This window comes from Athene cunicularia, assembly GCF_003259725.1.
Source record: "Athene cunicularia isolate RWA chromosome Z unlocalized genomic scaffold, athCun1 chrZ_part3, whole genome shotgun sequence".
NCBI classification, from domain to species: domain Eukaryota; kingdom Metazoa; phylum Chordata; class Aves; order Strigiformes; family Strigidae; genus Athene; species Athene cunicularia.
The window spans coordinates 8,364,918-8,388,951 of NW_020799144.1; the positions used below are offsets into that span (position 1 = coordinate 8,364,918).

Consider the following 24,034-nt stretch of genomic DNA (forward strand, 5'->3'; position numbering starts at 1 on the left):
GGATGTCCGGCGGTGGGTGCGGGCTGGTGGTGTGGGTGGCTCCGGGGTGGGCGTGGGGTCAGTGGCAGGAGCGTGGGGTTCCCCGCAGAGCGTGGAAGACAGGAACAGTGTTAGGGCACGTCTCTGAGGGTGTGGGGATCAGCGAGGTGGCTCCCTGCTTGTGCCTGGGGAGTCAGTGGCGCATTGGAGTGGGTTTCTTGTTCCGTGTGGAGAGGTCTCGGGTGGGCGATGTGGAGCCTTATGCAGTGTTTCTGGGGGAAGTCTTTCAGACTTGAATGGGCGGCCACGACAGGTTTTTGTGATAGTCTAAAGGGCTGCGGGTTATATGAACAAAAAATGAAAATGTAGAGAGTGGTTGGTGTGTGTAGGAAACGGAATGGTGAGTTTTGGAAGGTTTTTTGACCAGAGGTGCCACGAGCTTATGAAAAGGCTCAAACACAGTTGGTGGGCATGGGTTTGAAGTGCTAAGGCTTGGACAACTGGCCCAAGCCAGAGTTGACCTATAGATGAATCCTGAATGTTTTATAACTGATAACGATTGTGCTAGTAGGTATTGTACTAAGTTATAACAACCCACTTATGCTGATGTAAAAAGTGCTAAAGCTTTGAAGTACTGAAGCCTGAACAACAGGCCACAAGCTGAAGATGCTAACTTAGTCTGTAATCATTAACAAAGTATGTAAACTCGCTAGTGAAAGATGCAGCTTAGACAAAATAGAATCAGTAGTGAGGAGAGAATGTCTCCAACTTCCCTTGTTCAGCCTTGTTCAAGGCTGAGAACCCAAGGATCTGGCCTTGTTAGAAACTTCCTTGGTTTCCCCCCTCAAGCCCTGGCCAGGCTTTGGGTGGAATCCAACGGGAGGATGAAACCAGAAATTTTCCTCTCAAATCAAAGGTGCCAGCTATGCTGGCCTGTCGATCTCTGGTATACAAGGCTGGGCCCCTTTGCAGTGACTCTGGAAGCCTCACCTACAGGTGGAGGCACCGCGCAGGATTTCCCCCTTGCCGGGACAGGCTCTGCAAACCGTCGCTGTAACCGGGGCTGCCCAGCCACTGCGGGGCTGGATGATAGTAACATATGCAAGTGGTGATGGATCTTTCTTAATCACTATTCTGTCTCAGGTAGTAATGATTTGATGCATTACGCTGTATTTTCCTGTTTGCTGCTTTAAGTGCACTATTCTGCTTTTTCTTACTGCGTGTTTTCTGTATTACACTGTTACATTGGTTATCACTAGTGAAACACACCTGCTCTTTTCACTCTGGTGTCTGAGTTTAATTGGTATCCTTAAGCAGCAGAACACGGTTGTAGACGAGTGGCTAAGTGGCAAGTTTGCTCTCTGCAGGAGATTGTTGGTGGTCAGAGTAGATAACTTTTGGCAAGGGATAGATGTGGGGAGTGCCAGTTAGAGGTGTATTTTGGTCTCTGTGTTAGATGGTTTTAATAAGAGGGGGATTAATTTGAAGCTGAGTCCCTGGTAGGGAGGACAGTCAATCTGGTGAGTCAGTATGATTTTTGGGGGGAGACAAGAATGTGAATAGGCTAGGACTGAGAGTAAGATTGCATTCCTAAAGGAAAAAGCGGGTCTGTGGTTACGAAAAATTAGTCTATCAGGTCCGGGTGTACAGTACGTAAGGAAGTGAGTAGTGGGGAGAGGGGAAGGTAGAGCTGTGAGGGATGGTGTTAGGAGGTAGCAGAAGAAATATTTTGTCTGTGGACAAAAAATATGAATGTCACTAGTGTCTTGCTGGACTGACAGATAGCAGATGTTTTTAGTGACAGCTGTTCCTCCCATCCCCTCCAGTGGCCTAGTCATTCCAGCTAAAATCAATATCCACTGAATTCCGGTGCTAAAAGGAGGAAAATAGTTAAGTGGAAGTTGTTTATTTTTTATTTTTGACGTGTATTTAATACTTACATTAAAAGACAGGTTACAGGAGCACTATATGTGCTGTTTCAGTAACTCATTTAGAAATATTCTTTATATTATTTTGGTGAAGAAATATTCTTTATGTTATTATGGTGAAGGGCAGTGCTAAGCTAAAGTTCTTTTAAAGTGATAAAATTTGACAAAGCAGTGTACCAGCTTAATCTTAAAAATACTGTAGCCTTATTGCTTTCAGTAGAATTGCTCAAGTAAAGCTATTACATGAGAACTAGCAGGTTCTATTTGTAACCCTTGGCTTAACTGTAAATGCCATTATAAATGTAAATGGAACAATACAAATCTTACTTATATGGTCTGCATTTCATTTAGTTCTGGGTTTCATTTAATTTAGAGGTAGAGAGGGATCTGTGGATTGCGTTGGCACAGCATCAGTGAACATGGGAGAATGCTGCTGCTTACATCGAATAAAGATCTAATTGGTTTCATTTTCCATCAATATTGCTACATTTGGCTTAGAAAGCTTTTAAGGAGATACTTGATATTTTTCTAAATATTTTAGGGAACTGCAAGAAATACTGTTCAAACATAAGAAAAAACTTTTAATGCTGAGGGCCATCAAGTACTGGGATAGGTTATGCAGACACACGTCAGAGTTTCTATCCCTGGAGATACTCAGAAGCTGACTGGTTGTAGGCCCTTGGCAACTTGTGCAGGTTGACCCTGCATTATTCAGGGGGATGGAGCAGGTGATCTGCAGAGATCCCTTCCAGCACCAACTATTCTGTGATTCTGTAACTAGTAGTCCAGAGCTTTTCAGATTGCATTATTTGGGAATATATAATCTTCAAATCTGTCTGCGTCTCTCCTGATACACGGGAAAAATCTTCAAATGGGTCTTTACAAATCTTGTCTTGGAATCACTGTTCAGTTCCATAGGATTTGTAAGGTCTCTATGTAAGCTTTTTCAGGCCTCATCTTCAAGGTATTGCTGCCCTTGGCTTTGACCGAATTTGAATATTGATATAATAAGAACAATTTGATTGGCATGAAGTGAACTGATGCCACATAATACACAGTCTCAGTTGCTTGCTAGAGTCTAACCCTGATCATTTTTGTTAATACAGAGAGAGATCTAAAAAGCAGAGACTGACCCTGCACGAATATTTTTTCCCAAAAACCATGATAAATTACAGTGCTTCCGTTTCAGCATTACAGATCAGTGGATTTTTTTCCCATCAACTCGTTGTTTGCAGTGGTAATCCTAGTGGCGTCTTTTAAGACTTAATGTTTGACCAGTATTTTCCCAAACCTTTTGAGTTATGTGGTCTTGTGTTGGTTTAAGCCCTGCTGGGACCAGAGAGCACGTTGCTGTTGCTCCTCCCCCACCCGCAGCCGGTCGGGCTGGCAGTGAGGCACAAACCCCGGCTTAAAATAAGAAGAAATTTAATACAACAGTGTGATAAACAATCTGAACAACAACAGTGGCAATGATAACAACAATGAATAGCAATAACAATGAACAAGACAAACGATATACAGAGAAATACAGCAAAATGGTACGGAACAAAGCCGACGTGTGGGTCCCGCCACCAAAAAGCCAGAGTTAAATCAAAGTTTCCTGCCCGTGGACCTGACACCAGCATGGTATGGATAACCCAGCTGGAGATCCCTTCCTCCTCTCTCTCTGCTGGGGAAACTTAACCCTATCCTGGCTGAACCAGGACAGGTCTGTACTGTGTTGAGCATCTTGTTACTATGATGGATCAGTATGTTTAAAACTCTAAACTGAGTTAATTGTGTTGGATGTGTGTTTGCTAGGGGTTTTTTCAATACTGTTTTTTAATGTTCAGGAGGAATTTAGAGAAGGTGGAAGACTATATGCTTTGGTCACCATGTCTGGAATTGGCAATAAAAGAACAGCTGGAGAGCCTGGCCCTTCTGCACCTCCAGAGAAGAAGGCGGGGGTTGAAGATTCGGGGACCACAGTGGAGACCATTAAACTTGGTGGTGTTTCTTCAACGGTATGCCTTCCTTGCATACCCTCACTCAAGCTTTTGCATATTTTTCATCTGGAAACAAAAATATTTGTCTGCTTTCTGTGTGAGCATGGTGATCTGGTTTGTGTGAAATGTTCCTTGCCTTGTGCTTCTGCACAGGAGGAGATGGACATCCGAACCCTACAGACTAAGAACCGGAAACTAGCAGAGATGCTGGACCAGCGGCAAGCCATTGAAGATGAGCTACGAGAGCACATTGAGAAGCTGGAGCGTCGGCAGGCCACTGATGATGCCTCTCTGCTTATTATCAATCGGTACTGGAATCAGGTTAGTAACATGCTTTGTTATTTTATATACACTATTCTTTTGTCTCTTCTACTGTTTCACTGCACACCTTTTATTCACATCCATTCTTTGTCTTGTCTTCCCTGTTTCATTATTCAGTTTGATGAAAATATCCGCATCATCCTTAAACGCTTTGACCTGGACCAAGGTCTTGGAGACCTTTTGTCTGAAAGAAAAGCATTGGTTGTACCAGAACCTGAACCAGACTCGGACAGTAATCAGGAGCGCAAAGATGAGAGGGAACGAGGTGAGGCATCTGGCTGGTGGCAGTGGAAAAGATGGATTTCAGCTGTGGACAGTGTTGATGTCCCTTTCTATAGGGTGACAACTCTCTGGTTGTGAAGACTAGTGATATGTCGCACACTTACTTTTCTACACCTCTATCTGTTCCCAGGTGAAGGACTGGAGCCAGCGTTCTCCTTCCTAGCCACTCTGGCCAGCAGCACTAGTGAGGAGATAGAATCTCAGCTGCAGGAGCGTGTAGAGTCCTCCCGCCGTGCTGTTGCCCAGATTGTGACAATGTATGACAAGCTGCAGGAGAAAGTGGATGTGCTGTCCCACAAGCTGAATAGTGGAGGTATGACCAAGGTGCCGATCACTGGCTGATAGCAAGAATCCTAACCTCTTCCCATCTTAGACATGATTTTGCATTGTATGCATTAAGGCCTAGTCCTTCTCATGCTCATTGATTTTCTAAAATAAATTAGCTTAGCTTTACAAACTCTCAGTAACCAAAACCTTTAATAAAGACTAATACCATATGTTAGAAATATGTAATAACTGCCTCTAAATTGGAATGCTGAGAACTCTGCAGTGTGCTGGGCTAAGGAAAGGCTTGTTCCTGCCAGTAGTATGTTCATGCACCTGATAAGTTACATATTACATTTGAACCTTATCACGCAGCTGTCCTCAGCCACTGAGAAAAGTCTTCATGCTTACAAGTAAAGAAGTGAAATCAGTATTGCAAGCTGACGTTGGACTCCTTCTCACTTGCAGTTTAGTAAAAGGTGTAGGAATAACCAGGTCCTCTTTCCACTGAGCTTTGAACAAAATGGTAGCCATCTAACATCTCGGTATGCCAAGTGTAGCCATCAATTTTGAACACAGCAGAAGAAAGCCAAATGACTAGCTTCTGAAAATTAATGTAGCAGATTCAGTGGACACTCAGATGACTCTCTGAAAAACTTGATTAGCTTAAGGTTAGAATTTTAATCTTTTGAATTAAAATTCAGGTGGAATATCAACTTATCTTCAGTTTGCCTTCTATCCAGAGTGCTCTAATTAAGGATGCTTTAATCAAGGAGCTCTGGCAAGTGTAGCAGTGCTGTAGCAAAGCATTACTCTCCTTAGCTGGCAGTCTTAAACTCTAGTAGAATTAGCATTAGTGCAGTGTGAGCCTGTACTCACTTGTTGTTAATTGTCATCTGGTATGTTAGCTCAAGCTACCTGTTGTTGCAGGTTTACACATTAATCTGCTTTAGGGTGTCACTGGATTACAAGGGCATGTTTTGTGTTGCTGTTACTAACACAGTTGGAATGATCTCTGACATTAGGGGATGGCACTTGACAATCAGAAATGAGTAGTATGTTAAACTGCAAAGCCTTTTGCTTAGTGAATGCAAGTCAAAGCTTTGTGTGGCTGGAGATTGGACTCTCAGGAACCACCTGCTGGAGCGATACAGTAAGCAGAAGTTAAAACCAGAAATTTCCTTTTCTGTTTTCTTTTTTCTCTCTTTGCTGTTTAAGAATTAAAACCAATCTTCCTTGATTTCTGTCATTTGCTTTTCTTTATGTGTCTCTCAGATATTTCATTGATGGAAGAAGCAGTCCTGGAGCTTAATACCTACCTCTCACATGAAAATGGACGGCTGCAGGAGCTGGCTGATGTTCTTCAGGAGAAGCACCGGATCATGTCTCAGGAGGTATGAAAAGGAGAGAGAAAGAAATCTGCTTTAGGGTCCTGCTTAGAATCATTTTTATTTGCCTGTATTGGGTTTGCATGGTAAGGTTTTGGTAGCAGGGAGCTACAGGGGTGGCTTCTGTAAGACTCTGCCAGGAGCTCCCCCTGTGTCTGACAGAGCCAGCTGGCTCCAAGATAAATCCACTGCTGGCCGAGGCTGAGCCCATCAGTGACAGTGGCAGCGCCCCTGTGATAATTTATTTAAGAAAGGGAAAAAAGACTATGTGAGAGTAATTGCAGCCAGAGAGAGGGGTGGGAACGTGTGAGGGAAACAACTCTGCAGACACCCAGGTCAGTGAAGGAGGATGAGGAGATTCTCCAGACACCAGAGCAGGATTCCCCCGCAGCCCGCGGCGCAGGCCGTGGTGAGGCAGCTGTGCCCTGCGCCCGGGGAGGTCCATGGGGGAGCAGATCTCCACCTGCAGCCTGGGGAGGAGCCCACCCCGGAGCAGGGGAATGTGCCTGAAGGAGGCTGTGACCCGGCGGGAAGCCCGTGCTGGAGCAGGCTCCTGGCAGGACCTGTGGCCCCGTGGAGAGAGGAGCCCAGGCTGGAGCGGGTTTGCTGGCAGGACTTGTGACCCGGTGGGGGACCCATGCTAGAGCAGCCTGTTTGTGAGGGACTGCAGCCCAGGGAAGGGACCCACGCTGGGGCAGGTCAAGAAGAGCTGCAGCCTGTGGGAAGGACCTATGCTGGAGAAGTTAATGGAGAACTGTCTCCCATAGGAGGGACCCCATGCTGGAGTGAGGGAGGAGTGTGGGGAGTTGTCCCCCAGAGGAGTAAGGAGCAGCAGGACAAGATGTGATGAACTGACCACAACCTCCATTCCCCATCCCCCTGTGCCACTGGGGAGTAGAGAAATTGGGAATAAGGGAGGGATTGGGGCAAGGTGTTTTTTAAGATCAATTTTATTTCTCATTACTCTACGCTGATTTCATTGGCAGTGTTAGTTTTCCCAAGTTGAATCTGTTTTGCCTGTGATGGTAATGGGTGAATGATCTCAACCTGTCCTTATCTCCACCTACGAGCCTTTCATTGCATGCTCTCCTCTGTCCAGTTGAGGAGGATGAGCAATAGAGCAGCTTTGATGAGCATTTGGCATCCAGCCACAGACAACTCACCACATTACTATAGCTTGGAAAGCAGGTTATTGCCTTAGAGAGGGACAGGAGCAACACGGTTTGAAAGTTGTGTTGTGAACAAAGGTTATGGAAAGGGTGGTTGTTGTGGAGAACTGTACATAGATTTTTCTGTGTAATTTGGATTGATTTGCTTGTTATATCACTGAACGAAAAAGTATAACCAAACTGGTGAGTTTAATGGATTTAATTTAAAAAGAAAACAGAGCAGAGGAGGTGGTAAGGTGATGCTAAGGTTGTGTAGACATCCAAGACACTTGACATGACAGTTGTGTCGTTTCAGATTCCTTGTTTTCTCTGCATCATATATGAAAGTGTAATGACATTAATTGTAAGATGATCCCAGTCATTAACAGATTTGCATTATTGGTAGTATTTGTTTCAGAGGTTTCAGTTCTTTTAAAAACTATGTTAACACTGGCCTTCTTGCTCTGTGTTAGATGACCAAGCACTTCAGTGATCTGTGGAGTAGATGAACATGTGGATTGAAAAGATCTGGAAAAAAAAAGTGCCTTTAAATAAGCTGAAGGTGGCTGCCTCTGTTTTGCCAGATATTACCAGCTTCTTGCTGTTTCTTCATTTTCAGTTTTATCTTATTATCATTACTGTGGGATTCAGTCAATGTAAAATTCAGGACAATTCATTGGGTAGTCTGTAGCCAGCAAAAGATGGGTGGAAAGCACATGAATCCAGGATATGATGTATAAGAGAAAAATTAATACTGAACAGTCTCAGAAAACGTTGATTTTATTCAATATGCTGGCTGAAATGCTCTTCTGATTGCAGTTCTCCAAGCTGCAAGAGAGAGTGGAGACAGCAGAATCTCGGGTGTCTGTTCTGGAGACTATGATTGATGACCTTCAGTGGGATATTGACAAGATACGCAAGAGGGAGCAGAGGCTCAACCGGCACTTAGCAGATGTTCTGGAACGAGTAAGCACCATCCTCTTTGACAGGAAACCAGAGAAATGGTTGTAGTTTTGATATGTGTGACATTATCTTATGGTACTACGCTGTGAGAAGGGAGAACCTGTAGTGTACCATCTTTGGTCTTGACTTTGTTGTATCAGTTGTCTTGGCCTTTAATTGGGTATTGATTAAATCTGTTGCTTTTTTGCAGGTGAATTCGAAAGGCTACAAGGTGTATGGAGCTGGGAGCAGCCTCTATGGAGGCACAATCACTATTAATGCCCGCAAGGTAATGTCAGGGGCTTGGCTGTGGGCAAGGGGAAGAATAAAGTCAAGAAGAGCTTATGTATAGGTCCGTAGATTGGAATAGAAATTAGATACCTCCTTTGCCACAAATCTGTGTGTCTCTGGGCAAGCCATTTTGTCTGTGTACAAGTTTCCTACCTGTGAAACAGACCTGATGAAAGTAGATTCTGTTTCACTTGGTGATGTTACCTGACAGTTAAGTATGTAATTTCTGTTACTGTATAAACAGTTGCTTAATAAGTACCCTCAGCTGATACATTAGCAGTAGGATTTACAAGGCATTTATCTCCAACAGTTTGAGGAGATGAATGCAGAACTGGAAGAGAATAAAGAGCTTGCTGGGAATCGCCTCAGCGAGTTAGAGGAACTACGCCAGGATCTTGAGGAAGTAACAACACAGAATGAAAAACTCAAGGTATGACATCTGTACCTATTTGAGGATGAAAGTGTGCTGTATGGTTTGTTGCCCTCTGTCTTGCTGTGCTGTGTCTCCAGAAAACCTGATGAATATACTATTCTGTGCTGTACTTGCTCTTTAGCTGGGTTATATTTTGTACAAGGTACAGTTTAGCAAGTTTGTGGGACTTGCAGTTCAGTGCATTGGTGACATCATGTGGTTATAATTGGAAATTGTAATTGTTTCTTATTTCCTGTTTTCTATTCTGATCTATTCAGTACATTTTAATGATGTCTGGGTAAAACTAATTTTACCTCTTTACAAGTATTGGTCCCTCTTCCACTTTTCCTCCGCCCCATGCAAGTGGAATGAGAGAACTGAAGAAATCGGGCAACCTGTGTAGGAGACAGGCTCTTGAAAGAGTTGAACTTCAATTTTTCCCTATGTGGTAGAATGGACAGATAGGAAACAGCGTATGAATTTCTTATGCCTTGAAGGTGGTAATGCAAAAACCTGTGACTATAGTAGATAAGTATATGATCTAGAGAATAATCTTAATTTTATCTTGGTGCTCAATAGATCTGATAGCCAGTTACAAGAAATGTCTGAGCTGATAACCTAAGCTTCAATAATGAGATTTCAGAAACTGTCTTGAGGCACCTCAATTCTGTTTATCCACGAGTTTAAGAGAAACACCATTTGGCTTACAACTTTCTTTTTCTCTTAATTAGTGTTAAACTGTATGTGTGTATATATGCGTCCATTTCACTGCTGGTAGTCACAATCAATTGCTAAATTTTTTTGTAGGGAAAATTCAGGTTCTGTACTTCTGCTTTCTCTCATTTCTCTTTCAGTCATAAATGTCTCTTACGGGTAGAAGGCTGACAATGACTACTTGCACACATATTTTCACTAGTTTTCTATCATACTTTTCTGTATGTTCATCTTTATTGATTTAGGTGATTATTGTTTTACAGTAAATCCATTGAGAGGGTATATCATGTTTTCCAAGCTCATATCTTTGAGAAAAACTATTGCAGAACCTGACAAGCAAGAAACTTTTGAGTACGAAGGAGAAACAGCCTAGTGCATACAGAGAAAGCGGACTGTTTAAAAATTGATACTGAACCATATCACATGTATCTGCTTCATAGCAATGGTATTAAAGTGCTACTTTTGACTTTGTGGCAGGTTGATTCGATGTTCTCCTACCTTGCAAAATAGATACCAAGGACAAGGAGATGCTTTTTTATTCCTGTGGTGTTTTCTTGTGTCCTGACTAGGTTGAGCTGCGACGAGCAGTGGAAGAGGCTGTGAAGGAGACCCCAGAATATCGCTGCATGCAGTCCCAATTTTCTGTTTTGTATAATGAGAGTCTCCAGCTGAAGGCACATCTTGATGAGGCCCGAACTCTGCTTCATGGCACCCGCACTACACACCAGCGCCAGGTGGAACTAATTGAGGTAGCACTTCTGCTGCATCAGACTAGGGAATGTTGTCATCCCACTGACCTTTGCTGCTGGGTCTGGGTGACTCTGGGAACATTCAGGAAATTTATCTTCCTGGCAGTAATTCATCTGTTTTGTTGATACTCATCTTTTGTTGACATGGTGAGAGATAACTCCAGGGTCACAGCACCAAGTTCTGTCCCCTTTTTATTCCTCAGAGGGACGAGGTCAGCCTTCACAAGAAACTACGCACAGAGGTGATTCAGCTAGAGGACACACTGGCACAAGTCCGCAAAGAATATGAGATGTTGAGGATAGAGTTTGAACAGACGCTGGCTGCCAATGAACAAGCAGGTATGGAGTTTTTCTGCTGTGCTTAAAAACACAACTTTCCTGCCGCAAGCCAGTGCTCATTAGAAGCTGCACTGCAGTAAAACACCTGGTTTGCTTTTTTGTCTGCTGTTCAATATTTGTTCTGGCAAGTTTCAATCTTATGAAACAAACCTCTTCACTGGGAGGCCAGTTCCATGTTATCTGACTTCCTTTTAGATGCTGCAAAATACATACATTTTGCTAATAATTTGGTTTATGACAGAGTATTTTGCATTATTAAAAATTACTTTTGTGGGAATTCATTTACAAATCTGGAATGACAGCTTGAATAGGAAACCAATAATTTTCAAATTTCATCAGAGAAAATAAAGAAGTTTTCTGAAGTAGTATTTAAATTCTGTAGCATAACACATTTCCTTTATGAACATGGGAAAAAAGTAGTATTAAGGGAAAATTCCAACTGGGAATTTGCAAGGACTTGTGATTGCATGTAAAATTGGCATGAGTTGTTTTCTGCAAATTTGTTATGTTGCTATGTTGTGTGGCAGAATGATAGTAGTCTTATTTTGGTTCTTTGTCATTGTTACTTAGTTTGTTCTTCATCTCTGTGGAAGTTCTTGCAGAAGGTTGGCAAAAGTGTGTTTCGTTGCAGTTGTGTTTCTGTTTTTGTAGGCCCAATTAATCGGGAGATGCGTCATCTCATCAGCAGCCTCCAGAATCACAACCACCAGCTGAAGGGAGAGGTGTTAAGATACAAGCGTAAACTGAGAGAGGCCCAATCTGACTTGAGCAAGGTATCAGAGCAGGAAATGCCAGAAAAGAGCAGAAAGTTCCTAGGACAAGGGAATGCTGTCACCCTTGCCTGCAATACCAACCTTTCCGATAAAGCATGCAGGATGCAATGTAATTTTTGATGGAGCTCTGTGCTCTGCTGCTTTCACTTACCAAATGAATAGTCATTTTTTGTAGCTGTATAGTGTTCCATGACAAGTGATAGCAGTTATGGAGTGGGCAGGCAAGCATGGATCTGGGAAGACAAGGGAAGGGGCATAAAGTAGATTTCTGGCTAAGAACTTAATGGTTTGTTTTCTGCGTCTTCTTTCTTGCTGTTCCACCACAGATCCGCTCTCGCAGTGGCAGTGCTCTCTTACAGTCCCAGTCCAGCACTGAAGACACAAAGGAGGAACCTCCAGAGATCAAGCAGGAACCTGATGATTCTTCTGCCCAAGTGTCTGTCCCCAAGGCTGCTTCTGAAGATGTTAATGAAATGAAGGCCAGGCGAGATGAAGAGGAGCGAGAGCGAGAGAGACGGGAGAGGGAGAGGGAACGAGAGAAGGAAAAAGAGAAAGAGAGAGAGCGAGAGAAGGAGAAAGAAAAGGAAAAGGAACGCGAACGGGAGAAGCAGAAGCAGAAGGAATCTGAGAAGGAGAGAGAGTCCAAAGAGAAGGAGAAAGGGAAGCATGAAGATGGAAGAAAGAAAGAGGCTGAAGTGATCAAACAGCTGAAAGCTGAGCTCAAGTAAGCATTGTCCCTCACTTTCCTGCTTGAGTAATGCCCAAACTGGGGTGTTTGAGATGTCTTGTAGCTTGCTGTTACGAAATTAGCTTCACTGAAGTAAAGTGAGAGGCTTCTGGCACCCTCTGTATCTGATTTGGACAGCATAGTAACATTTCTCCTATGACAGCCTAAAACATGAATTATCAAACCAGATACTTCATGGTGTAGGTCAAGTAATCTTTATTTATTGCTGCCATAACTATGGTGTAAAGTTTTACAGCAGCAGCTTATTAATAAAGAGTACAGTAGTCTTTGTGTCTTGGATCAGTACCAAAGCAGAGATGGATAGTTTGTTGCTTACTGTTAGGGTATATTTCCTCCTCACCATGCTTCTCTTGGCTTTTCAACTCGTGTACCTGAACATGTTTCTTTTTGGCCTCCAGCATGTACTCCTTGGCTATTTCACGTTACCAGGGTAAGAGGAGCCAAGGATGAATCCATATGTGTACTGTATGGGAGATGGAGAGGATATTGCTCTGGCTTCATGCTGAATGTGTAACAGTGTAGCTTTTTTGCTGTGTTCTCACACTTACCTATCTCCCTGTTTCTAGGAAGGCCCAGGAGAGCCAGAAGGAGATGAAGCTCTTGCTAGATATGTACCGCTCTGCCCCCAAAGAGCAGAGAGACAAAGTGCAGCTGATGGCAGCTGAGAAGAAGGCAAAAGCTGAGGTAAATATCATTTGTCTTTCCTTTTTCTCTCAGTGTGTTACTTAAAACTTCTTTTTGGATACTCTGCACCTGAACTGTGTTGGTTTTGTCTTCAGAACTGGAGATTGTTCCTCTTCTCATCTTTGTCACTTAGAAGAGAGATTGAAATGGTCTGGAGATGAGGGACATTGTGGGATGTGCTCCTCTGGGAAGGAAGGGATGATCCCTTTGCCCAGACTGAGGGACATGGTTCTCACTTTCTCAGTTGTAGATTCAACTTCTAGTGAAGCTGAGCGTATGTCCCAGGGATGTACACACAGAGAAAACACTAACATGTCCAGTCAGACTGCCACAGACAAGATACTGCCTTCAACAGTATGTCCATACAGAACTCACAGAATGTAAGCATAGACAGGCAAGTCTCCTTCCTCTTCAGCTGGGAAAGATAGAATGTCACTACTGCAGATACATGCACAACAATCTCTAGGTGCACAAGCACACGCACATTTGTAGATCCTTCAAGTAGAAGCACAGCTGCTCTGTCTGTCTGGTACTCCTGTGATCCTGGGCCCTCTTATGTTCTTCATATACAGGTCTCACCTGTAGCAAGCACTTATTCCATGCAGCACACATATACAGATAGGGTGGAGAGTTAGATTACACAGAGATAGTTAAGAAAATATTTAATAAGAAGATAGAAGAAGATAGGACAGGCTGTGGTGATCATGTGCAGGGCTGAGCTGGACTTGGTGTACTGACTACCTACATTTTACAGGTGACCAGCTCCCTTTATACCCTTCTCTTTTCATCCTTGCTCTCCCTTCCCCTGCATTTCACTGCTGTGTTTGTACAGCTCTACCAATTCCTGCAGCCCTCCCAGTCCAGGATCTACCTCTGGTTTACAGTCTTAGCAGTTGCAAAGTCCAGGTTGACTTCCTGGAAGTGGTGCCTGTAGTTTCTTGGTGGCCTATCAGCTATTGTAACTGGAGAGGTTTGTTTCCTGTCTTTGTCTCCATGTTTGTTTTGTCAGGTCTGTGTCTCGTATATTTTGTTTCTGTTTTTTTCCCGTGCCCTCTGCCTTAGTTTCCCAATTTACAGGGTCCACAGTCAGATAACCTTGCTGGAATAAACATTCTCACACTCTCACATGCACTGTGACTGACCAGGTTTGGTTCTCATCTCACTGCCTCCCTTAACATTTGTCTGTCATGTTTGTCTCTATGTTTAGTTTATGGCTTCCTCTTCCTCTTATTATCACTTTTTGTATTGAAAAAGGTCCTTGATCAGATGTCCTTAAAGGAGCAGATACTCTCCATCCACATACCCTTACATATACAACTGCAAGGAACTAATGTTCCTACTCTAATAAAACATGCTATGGAATTTTCAGGGGGTTTGAAATCAGGGTCTTGGGCTAGCAGCTCATTTTAATGGTCCACCTGCCAGTAATACACTGTCCTGTTGAGATGGGTTTCCTTTCCCCATGCCTTGAAGGCAGTTTTTCCGGTGTTAGAGAATTGTGGGGAAAAGGCTCTGAAGAATGTTGAGGCCACGTTTTGTGTTTAGTGTCATTTCTGTTTTGTCCTTGCTGTAGCTGGAAGAACTGAGGCAGAGAGTGAAAGAACTAGAAGATAAGGAGAAAAAGGAGAGTAAAAAGATGGCTGATGAAGATGCCCTCCGCAAGATCCGAGCAGTGGAGGAACAAATTGAGTATTTGCAGAAGAAGCTAGCCATGGCTAAGCAGGTAAGAAATTTCTGATGTGTTCTCTCTTGGCTGGAGCACCTGGGAGCACCTGGGAAGGTACTGACTTCATTTTATAGCCAGGAAGATTACCTGAGAGAATTTCTGCCTCTCTGTGTGCCAGAGATGTCCTTGTTTATCAAAGGGGCAAAAACCCCAAAATGAGAAATGATCAAAAAACCCCACAACACCAGGGTGTCACAAACCTCATGGTGGGGTCTGGTAGGGAATATTCAATTGTTTGTGACCTAGGTGAAGAGCACAGAGGAGAGATGACTACATCAGCCTTTAGGGGAGGAGGTTACAATTTCTCTTTAAAAGTGTTATCTGCACAGTTCTTGTAATTAATACATGTGCATGGTACCCTGACATACCTTCTTCCACAAAAATAAGGCTTCATCTAATGATAAGAAAGCAGGACCACCTCAGTGGAGGAGAGGCAAGCCGGTGACTTGACATGTACTTTCTTAGAATCCAGATTCTTATAGTACAGAACTGTTCTATCCTGTCACTACATGTTGAAGCAGCCTAAGTAAGTTTAAGGGGCTTGTCAGCCTGTTAGGTGGAAGCTGTTTAGTTGTTCACATGCAGAATTCTTGGCCTAGTGTTTATGACACTATTCAGCTAGCTGCCTGATGTTGGGAGGCGGTTTCTGCCCAGCCCTGGCAATGACTGTGCCACAGCTGATTTTGCCAGCAGACACACCACAGTCTGTGAATGCTTATGGAGGTGACTGTCTCTTTTAATTTAAAGCATCTAATTTAGAGAATCTCTGCTGTGGTGCAGACTTTCAGGGAGCACTTTTTTTCTGGATGCTGGCAAGATGCTGTTCTCTGATATGAAGACACCTTCCTTTATCTGTGCTAGGTTTGGTGTCTCTGAGTAAAATGTTCATGGTCATTGTAACGGGTACAGGGAGACAGTTTTTCCAGAGCCTGTGACCCTTTTGCAGGAGGAGGAAGCCCTGCTGTCAGAAATGGATGTCACAGGCCAAGCCTTTGAAGACATGCAGGAGCAAAACATCCGTCTGATGCAGCAGCTTCGGGAGAAGGATGATGCCAACTTCAAGCTGATGTCAGAACGCATCAAGTCCAACCAGATCCACAAGCTGCTGAAAGAGGAGAAGGAGGAGCTGGCAGACCAAGTTTTGACACTGAAGACACAGGTAACCTGAGAGAAGGAGAGAGGACAACAGAACTGATGGGGGAAGGTGGAGGTGGTGTGGATTACCTCTGGTAGGCAGCTGAGCTCCACACAGCTACTTGCTCACTCTCACAGTGGAATGGGGGAGAGAATTGGAAAGGCGAAAGTGATAAAACTGGTGGGTTGAGATAAAGACAGTTCAGTAGTTGGAGGAAAGCTGTGTGCACAAGGAAAGTAAAACAAGGAATTCCTTCATGACTTCCCATGGCAGGCAGGTGTTCAGCCATCTCCAGGAAAGCAGGGCTCTATCACCTGTAACAGTGACTTGGGAAGACAAACGTTGTAACTCTGAACATCCCCCCTGCTTCTTCCTTTCCACTAGCTTTTATTGCTGAGCGTGGTGTCATATGGTATGGCATATTCCTTTGGTCAGTTGGGGTTAGCTGTCCCAGCTGCTTGTGCATTGTCAGCGTACTTGGCAGCATGAGACACAGAAAGTCTTGATGCTGTGTAAGTACTGTTCAGCAGTCGCTAAAGCAGTAGGGTATTGTTAGTGCTCTTGTTGGCCCAAAATCCAAAATCCAGCACCATATGAGCTGTTTATGAAGAGAATTAACTGTATCCCTACCAAAATCAGTACAGGAGGGAATGTTCCCTGAATCAACGCAGGTATGCTGCATCAGGCTTCAAAGGGACCTGTCTAAGTAAGAAAAAGACATTACTGTATAAAATATCCTACAGGTTCAGTGCTGTGGAGAGCAGGAGGGAGAAGGAAAGCAGGAAGTAATTTTCCTATCGTAATGATACTTCTACATATATATTCTGCCATCCTTAGAACCAAGGTGGAACTGTTCATTCCCTGGCAGCAGTTCTCTAAGCCACCTACAAAAAACAAGACATCTTTGTTGCAAGTACTTGACTGCTAAGTTTTAAAATATTTATTGGAGAGGTCTGTATACTGTTCTTAGACTGCTAGTGTCTCTGTGTTTAAGGAGAGGAGGTAAGCTGAAGAGGTACTCCTTGGTGATGAGGAGACAGGGATAGTTTTAGCTTGCAGCTTTAATGACAACTCTGAAAACCTGCAGAGCCTGCATGTCAGTCTTGTACCTCCTCTCTCCCTTCCCAAGGTGGATGCCCAGCTGCAGGTTGTACGTAAGCTGGAGGAGAAGGAACACTTATTGCAAAGCAGTATTGGAACAGGCGAGAAAGAACTAGGTCTCCGAACACAGGCTCTGGAGATGAACAAACGTAAGGTGAGTGATTGCTTGATTTCCCCTTGGATTGTAAGATGGAGTTGTTCTATGGGAAGTATGGAAGAATCCTAGCTCTCATTGGTATTATGGAACCTGATAGTCCCTTGTTTTGGACTAGTATACCAGAAGGCCAAAGAGTCCTGAAGAGAGTTCTGATTAAACTCATCTGTAGACTGATGTTTCCTTTGATAAGAAGGAGCACATCATACATGTTTCTGTGAAAGTCTGATTAGGGAGCTGAAGTAAGGTGCCTTTAAAAGGAAACCTGTTGTGAAAGATGAGGCAGCAGTCAGATGAAGTTAACTGGGATCAAAGCTTTTATAGGAAAGATGGGGTAAGGAAAATATGGCTAGGGAATGTTAAGGCCTTTAACAAATATCTAAAATCAATAAAGTAGGTCTGTTGCGAGTAAAATAAGACTAAGTCTCATTGTTGATGCTGCCTTTGTTATTACATCTTTAGCAGAAATGCAGGAATGACATCAAAACAGAAAGTAAAGCAGAAATACCACTGTGAACAGGAAACGGGTGGAATTCAACACAACCATTTCTGCTTAATATCGCAGTCTGTGGTGTTGAGGGAACTTGGCTGATAGATTCATTGGTGCAGGGCCAGTTAGCAAGTGATAGGAGAACTGGTGAAGAGAGAAAATGATTAAAAAGTAAATATTTATCTTGCAGTTCTGTCTAGTTCAGCTATAGAATGCCTCTAAACAATTTATTAGAGAAAATGTAGAAGGTGAAGGACTGAAAACACTTAACAAGGAGAGAGTTGTGTGGTGATCAGTATTTTTCTAAGTGACTTGCATTGCAGTGTGATGGAGTTGGCTCTACTGAAGTGGAACGTTGAAGTTAAATGATTAGCGCTTGTCAATAATAAGATATTTTGCTGTTGAAGTAATGTTTAGGGATCAATTCCAATTACTCCATTTGGAAGTACCAAAACTAGATTGAAAAAATAGATTTTCAGCAACCTGAGGAGTATTCTATGAGCAGTCTTGGATTGCTAGGCAGAGGGACTAGAAATCACTAGAGCTCTTTTTCTGTGTTTAACACTTCTGTACTGGTTTTCTTTTTCAGGCCATGGATGCAGCCCAGCTTGCTGATGATTTGAAAGCCCAGTTAGAGCTGGCTCAGAAGAAGTTGCATGACTTCCAGGATGAGATTGTGGAAAACAGAGTAACTAGAGAGAAAGAGATGTTCAACTTCAAAAGGGCTGAGGTATATACTTCATGTACAGTCCTTCAGTATCTGCTTTGGTCTGTCCCCTTGTGCACTGATCTTGGAGTGGGTTTCAACTACGCTACTCTTTTTGGAGTCCAGTTTCACCTTGGTTTCAGCTTCATCAGGTCTTGGCTCTTTCAGGTTTTGTCCACTGATAACTGACAATACATTCGGCACCAGATGATAATGTCATTTCTTTGTGGCACCCAATATGGGGCAGGAGGAATGGAAGATAAGGATTGTAATTGGGATAGGTAATGGACAAAACATGGACTGAACCTTTTAGTGGAATACTTATGGGGAATTTTAGTTGTAATTGTGGTGGAGGGACAAGGGTGGATTGTGTACTTTGTTCAGTGTTGTGATAATGTTAGTTTAATGTGGGAAAGTTTGGTTGTTTGTTGTATTGTCTGATGAATGTGGATTTAAATGATAATTCTTAACTATGTGATTCACAGAGGTAAGGGATAGAATGTATTAGGAGTATGTGTGTGTGGCAGCGATTTTGGTAGCAGGGGAGAGGCTACAGTGGTGGCCCCTGTGAAAAGCTTCTGGAAGCTCCCCTGGCCCCAAGTTGGACCTGCCTCTGGCCAAGGCTGAGCCAGTTAGTGATGGTGGCTGTGCTTCTGTGATAACATATTTAAGAAGGGAAACCTGGGTGGAAGAGTAGGAGCTGTGAGGGAGATACCTGTGCAGACACCAAGGTCAGTGGAAGAAAGAGGCATAGGGGAGGTGTGCTGGAGCAGAGGCCCCCCTTGCAACCTGTGGTGAGAGGGCAGGGTCACCCCCACCTTGCAGCCCACATAGGTCACCGGTGGAGCAGATGCCCACCTGCAGCCCGTGGAGAACCCTACACTGGAGTAGGTGGGTGCACCCAAAGAAGACTGTGACCCTGTGGGGGACCCATGCAGCAGCAGTGCCTTGCTGGGACTGCAGCCTGCGGGAGGGACCCACGCTGGAGCAGTTTGGGAAGAGCTGGAGCAGTCTGGGAAGAGCTGCAGCCCGTTGGAGGGACTAATGTCAGAGAACGTTCACAGAGGACTCTCAGCTGTGGGAGGGACCCCACGATGGAGCAGGCGAAGAGTGTGAGGAGTCCTCCCCCTGAGGATGAGGGAGCGGCAGAGACAATGAGCAATGAACTGACCACAACCCCATCCCCTGCCCCGCTGCACTACTGTGGGGGAGGATGTAGAGAAATCAGGAGCAAAGCTGAGCCCAGGAAGAAGGGAGAGGTGGAAGGAAGGTTTTTTTTAAAGATGTGGTTATATTTCACACTGCCCTACTCGGATTGATTGAAAAATTAAGTGGTGGCGGTGTTTAAATTAAATTTGATGTTCTTTTTCTTCCCTAATGAATGTCTTTTTCCTGTGATCATAATGGGTGAGTATCGTTCCCTGTACTTCAATCCCTGAGCCTTTTGTTTTATCTCTTCCTTCTCATCTCTGAGGAGGAAGGAGTGAGCAATCCCTGTGGTGCTCAGTTGCCTTCTGGGCTTAAACCACTGCACATGGTTATGTTAGGGAAGACATTAGGGTTAGTCCTGCCTTGGGAAAGGCAAACCCATTCACAGGATTGTTTTGGCTCAGGCATCTGGGTGCACTTGGTAGGTGATGCAGGAGGACAGGGAGCTTCAATGTGTGCCTCAAGGGGATTTGAGTTTGGGTGAGAATAGCCAGTGAATTAAATAACATGATGTTAATTGCAAAGTAGCACTGCCGCTGTATGCCATCACTACTGCAGTTGCTGTGTGCCATATCAATTGTATTACGGTAAGAATCACCCTGATCGGTGAAGGATGGACTTTCTGTGCTTGTCATGGTTTGAGCCTAGAGGGCAACTGAGCACCATGCAGCCAATTACTCAGTCCTTCCCCCTCAGGGATAAGAAGGAGAAAATAAAACAAAAGGCTCAGGGATCGAGGTAAGGACAGGGAGGGATACTTGCCCATTATGGTCATGGGAAAAAAAAAAAACTTGTTAGGGGAAGAAAAGGAGCATCAATTTAATTTAAACACCACCACCACTTAATTTTCCAATCAGAGTAGGACAGTGAGAAATAGAACCACATCTTAAAAACACCTTCTTCCCCCTCCCCCCTTCTTTATTCCCAGGCTCAGCTTTGCTCCCAGTTTCTCTACCCTCCTCCCCCTCCATGGGTGCAGGGGGTTAAGGGATGTGGGTTGCAGTCAGTTCATCACCTGTTGTCTCTGCTGCTCCCTCCTCCTTAGGGAGGACTTCTTGTACTCTTCCCCTGCCCCAGTGTGGGGTCCCTCCCACAGGAGACAGTCCTCCATGAATGTCCCCTCACAGTCCTTCCCACAGGTTGCAGCTCTTCCCGAACTGCTCCAGTGTGGGTCCTTACCACATGTTGCAGTCCTCACAGTGATGAACTGCTCCAGCACAGGCTTCCCCCAGAGTCCTGATCTTCTTCAGGCACTGCCACCTGCTCCAGCAGCATGGAGTCCTCCATGGGCTGCAGGTCAGCATCTTCTCCACCAGTGACCTCTACGAGCTGCAGGGCACAGCCTGTGCTCTCACTGTGGTTTACAGGGGGGGTCACTGCTCTGGTGCATCTCCCACCACTCCCCCCTGCCCTTTCTTCCACTGACCTCAGTGTTTGAATAGCTATCTCCCTCACAGCTCCTCACAACTCCAGCTCCTTCTCCCAGGTTTCCCTTCTTAAATACGTTATCACAGAGGCACAGCCACCATCGCTGATTTGCTGGGCCTTGGCCAGAGGTGGTTCTGACTTGGAGACGGGAGAGCTTCAAGAAGCTTCTCACAGGGACCAACACTGTAGCTCCTCCCATGCTACCAAAAACCCCACCACACACACAAACCCAGCACAAATCTCTGGTAAATCTGTTGGATTATTGAGGATGAAAGTATGAGTGGAGTTACTTAGCCAGGTGCACCTTTGGCCAGGTGCTAGTTTAGTTCTCTTTGGTCCCTGAAGAAGCTGTGACAGAATATACTGCTAGTTTATCTGGTCTCTTATTTTTTTTTTATACAGGAAGATATTTCTAGGTTACGCAGGAAGCTGGAGACCACTAAGAAGCCTGACATGGTTCCCAACTGTGATGAGATACTGATGGAAGAAATCAAGGATTACAAGGTGAGTAGCTGCTCTGTCAGCTTCCCTCTTTAATTCTACTTTACTCAAAAGGCCGTGTAGTCGTATTTTCAGTATTTGACATCTTTTGTCTGGCATTGTAGCCCTATCTTGCATTGAAGAAACTACCTTCTCCTTATGAGTAATGGAAGGATCTTAATCTTCAGTCACCTTTCAACATACCTAGTGCAATGCAGTGGGCCCTCACTATAATGTTGTGTCTTGCAGGCCCGCCTGACCTGCCCATGCTGTAACATGCGCAAAAAGGATGCTGTGCTCACAAAGTGCTTCCATGTCTTCTGTTTTGAATGTGTGAAAACACGCTACGACACCCGGCAGCGTAAGTGCCCCAAGTGCAACGCTGCTTTTGGTGCCAATGACTTCCATAGGATCTACATCGGTTGATTCCTTCCACTGGAGTGACAGAAAGTTGCCGCTTATGCTGACCACTCAGCCTCCCTCAGTTTCTGTGATTGTCATCTTTGGGGCAGTCACTGCTTCTGTCAGCTTGTTTGCAGTCTCTTCTGGGAAGTGTGGTTAGGGTATGGAAGGAAACAGATTCTGGATCTTGGTTCTTTTCTTGTCCCTTTTCTTTTATTCTTGCCCCCAGTTTTTGAGGATTTCCATCCATCACTTTCACACTGCGAAGTTGGGAACATCTCACTCAAGTCCTGCCTTGATGGGATGGAAGATGTCTTTTCTGCAGCAGAGATAAACGAGGCCTTTATTTAAGGAGTTTGCTTTGAATGTTAATTAAGTCCCATCAAGGTATGGTAGTGTTTCTGAGAGCACATGGTTTCCCACTTAAAGGGCCAAATAGCAAATGAACAGGTAGGCCTGTAGACCTCAGTGGAGTGATTCCTTGGACCTGTATTTTCCTGACTTAGGGGAAGAATCTGTGAAGGCTGGTGCATTAGTAAACATTTTCCCTACCCCACAAAAGCAAACGCACATATTACTGTCCAGAAGGGGAGGATGAGAAGATGTTGGAGAATCTTTGAAAAAAGCATTCCACTGATGAACCCTGGTTGATGTGGACATCTTCCCCTAGGTTGAGGCATTACTGTCATTGTCCTTAGCTTCCAGAAGAGAATTTTAGAGGTTACTTCGTTGCAACTTTGACACAAAGATTAATCTTGTAATGCACACAATCTAATAAAAGCTGTTATCTGGGTTATTTTTCTGTTTTTCTTGCCTCTGGTAGTATCTCTGCTTCTGTCCTTTGTCCATTTATTGGAAACATTTTTCACAAGCTTTAAGCTTCTAAAAGAGAGATCAATTTCTTCCTTCCTCTGCTTTCAAAAAAAATGGTTGACTGAAACAACCTTTGTCCTTTTAGCTGTGTCTTTGCTACCTTAATCCTGACAACAGAAGGGTCAAGATGCTGGATTAGTCACACAGTCACTTTGTCATGGCCACTGGGAGTTTTATGAAAGGACATGCCATAGGTTATAATCTTATGCTCCCTGTAGTGCAAGGCTGTATTTGAAGTCTGCTCCTAACATCACAGTGCAAAGTCATTTATTTACAACATTCTTTCACAAGGTATGATGCTTTTCCTGTAAACTTAATTTTCTTGGAAGATGCAACTGTCAGACACATCTGTGTCCCTTCTCTGATTCATAAAATCTGTATTACCTTCCTGTATTCGCTTTAGGAAATAACAGAAACAATAGTAAAGTGAAAGCTATTAATTATAGACTCTTCAGTATGCATTATTATTTTTATATTTCTGAAAAAATTCAGAAAATATTAATTCAATCTTGTAAATTATTATGAATCCTGAAAAGTGAGAAGGAACACAACCCTATTTTTGCAACAGGAAGCTGGAATCCTGGGAGTCTGTGGTATGACAAGTTCTGTTACAGCAGAAGGCAGAACCCTCTGCTTTCATTGGACATTGCTTTCTGGATTACAATTTATGACGTCAGAATGGAGAAAGAACAATGCATTAGGATTACTGATAGTAGATTTTGTGGTACAAATGCTTGTTAATCAAACCAAGACCTGGCTCACCAACAAACACTGTATCTTCAAACAGCTTTGCTCTATCAGCAGACTGCCTTTTACAGCTGTGAACAACAGCCTGAATTAAACAGCCATTGTAGAGGTGTTAAGCCCCTTTACCCTTCATCAGTCATTAGGTCACGTTGCTTTTCTACTGAAAAGTCAAGCTTGAAACTTCTGTGTGTATATTGGCAGTGTTGGGTTCACTCTGGTCATGGCAGAAAACAAAGACTTGAAACAGTTGGGATTTGTTTAACAGAAGAGGTTTGGAAACTCCTCTTTCCTCACCAAGAAAGAAAAATATTTTTTTTATCTTTAAATAGTATTTAAGATCAGGAAGTCCTTGAAGCTCATTCTGGAAGTGACAACATTTCTCTATGTGCTTATAATTTATACACTGAGAAACGTGAAAATCTTAGGTGGTGTTTTGTCTTGCCAGAATGAGTGGAAGTAATGAAAAGTTTATCAAGACCATAGTATTTTGGGGTAAAAGAAGGGAAAGGGGGATTCTTTCTCAAAAATCTGTTGAAATTCAGTGCCTGAGCCAGAATAATTAAGTGTAAACAAAGAAAAAGCCTAATCTATATTTTTTGGTGCATCTTGTCATAGCCAGTCCTCCCCTCCAGCTTA

At 43.8% G+C, this 24,034-nt stretch overlaps 1 protein-coding gene across 3 annotated transcripts; it reads left to right on the forward strand.

Annotated features, from left to right (window-relative positions):
- Positions 1-40: 40 nt before the first annotated feature.
- Positions 41-22,574, forward strand: RNF20 (ring finger protein 20). Of its 3 annotated transcripts, none has more exons than XM_026866586.1 (20): positions 41-379; positions 3,740-3,910; positions 4,046-4,213; positions 4,331-4,478; positions 4,626-4,808; positions 6,035-6,153; positions 8,115-8,261; positions 8,449-8,526; positions 8,839-8,958; positions 10,224-10,403; positions 10,607-10,742; positions 11,394-11,515; positions 11,842-12,239; positions 12,830-12,947; positions 14,521-14,670; positions 15,620-15,832; positions 16,938-17,063; positions 18,143-18,283; positions 21,299-21,400; positions 21,626-22,574. In XM_026866586.1, the coding sequence occupies exons 1-20, from the start codon at positions 377-379 to the stop codon at positions 21,800-21,802; spliced, it is 3,000 nt and encodes a 999-aa protein (XP_026722387.1). In that variant the 5' UTR covers positions 41-376; the 3' UTR covers positions 21,803-22,574. The 3 variants fall into 3 exon arrangements, with proteins under 3 accessions (XP_026722387.1, XP_026722388.1, XP_026722389.1); XM_026866587.1 differs by lacking the exon at positions 41-379 and adding an exon at positions 1,311-1,868; XM_026866588.1 differs by lacking the exon at positions 41-379 and adding an exon at positions 2,087-2,417.
- The last annotated feature ends 1,460 nt before the right edge of the window (positions 22,575-24,034 follow it).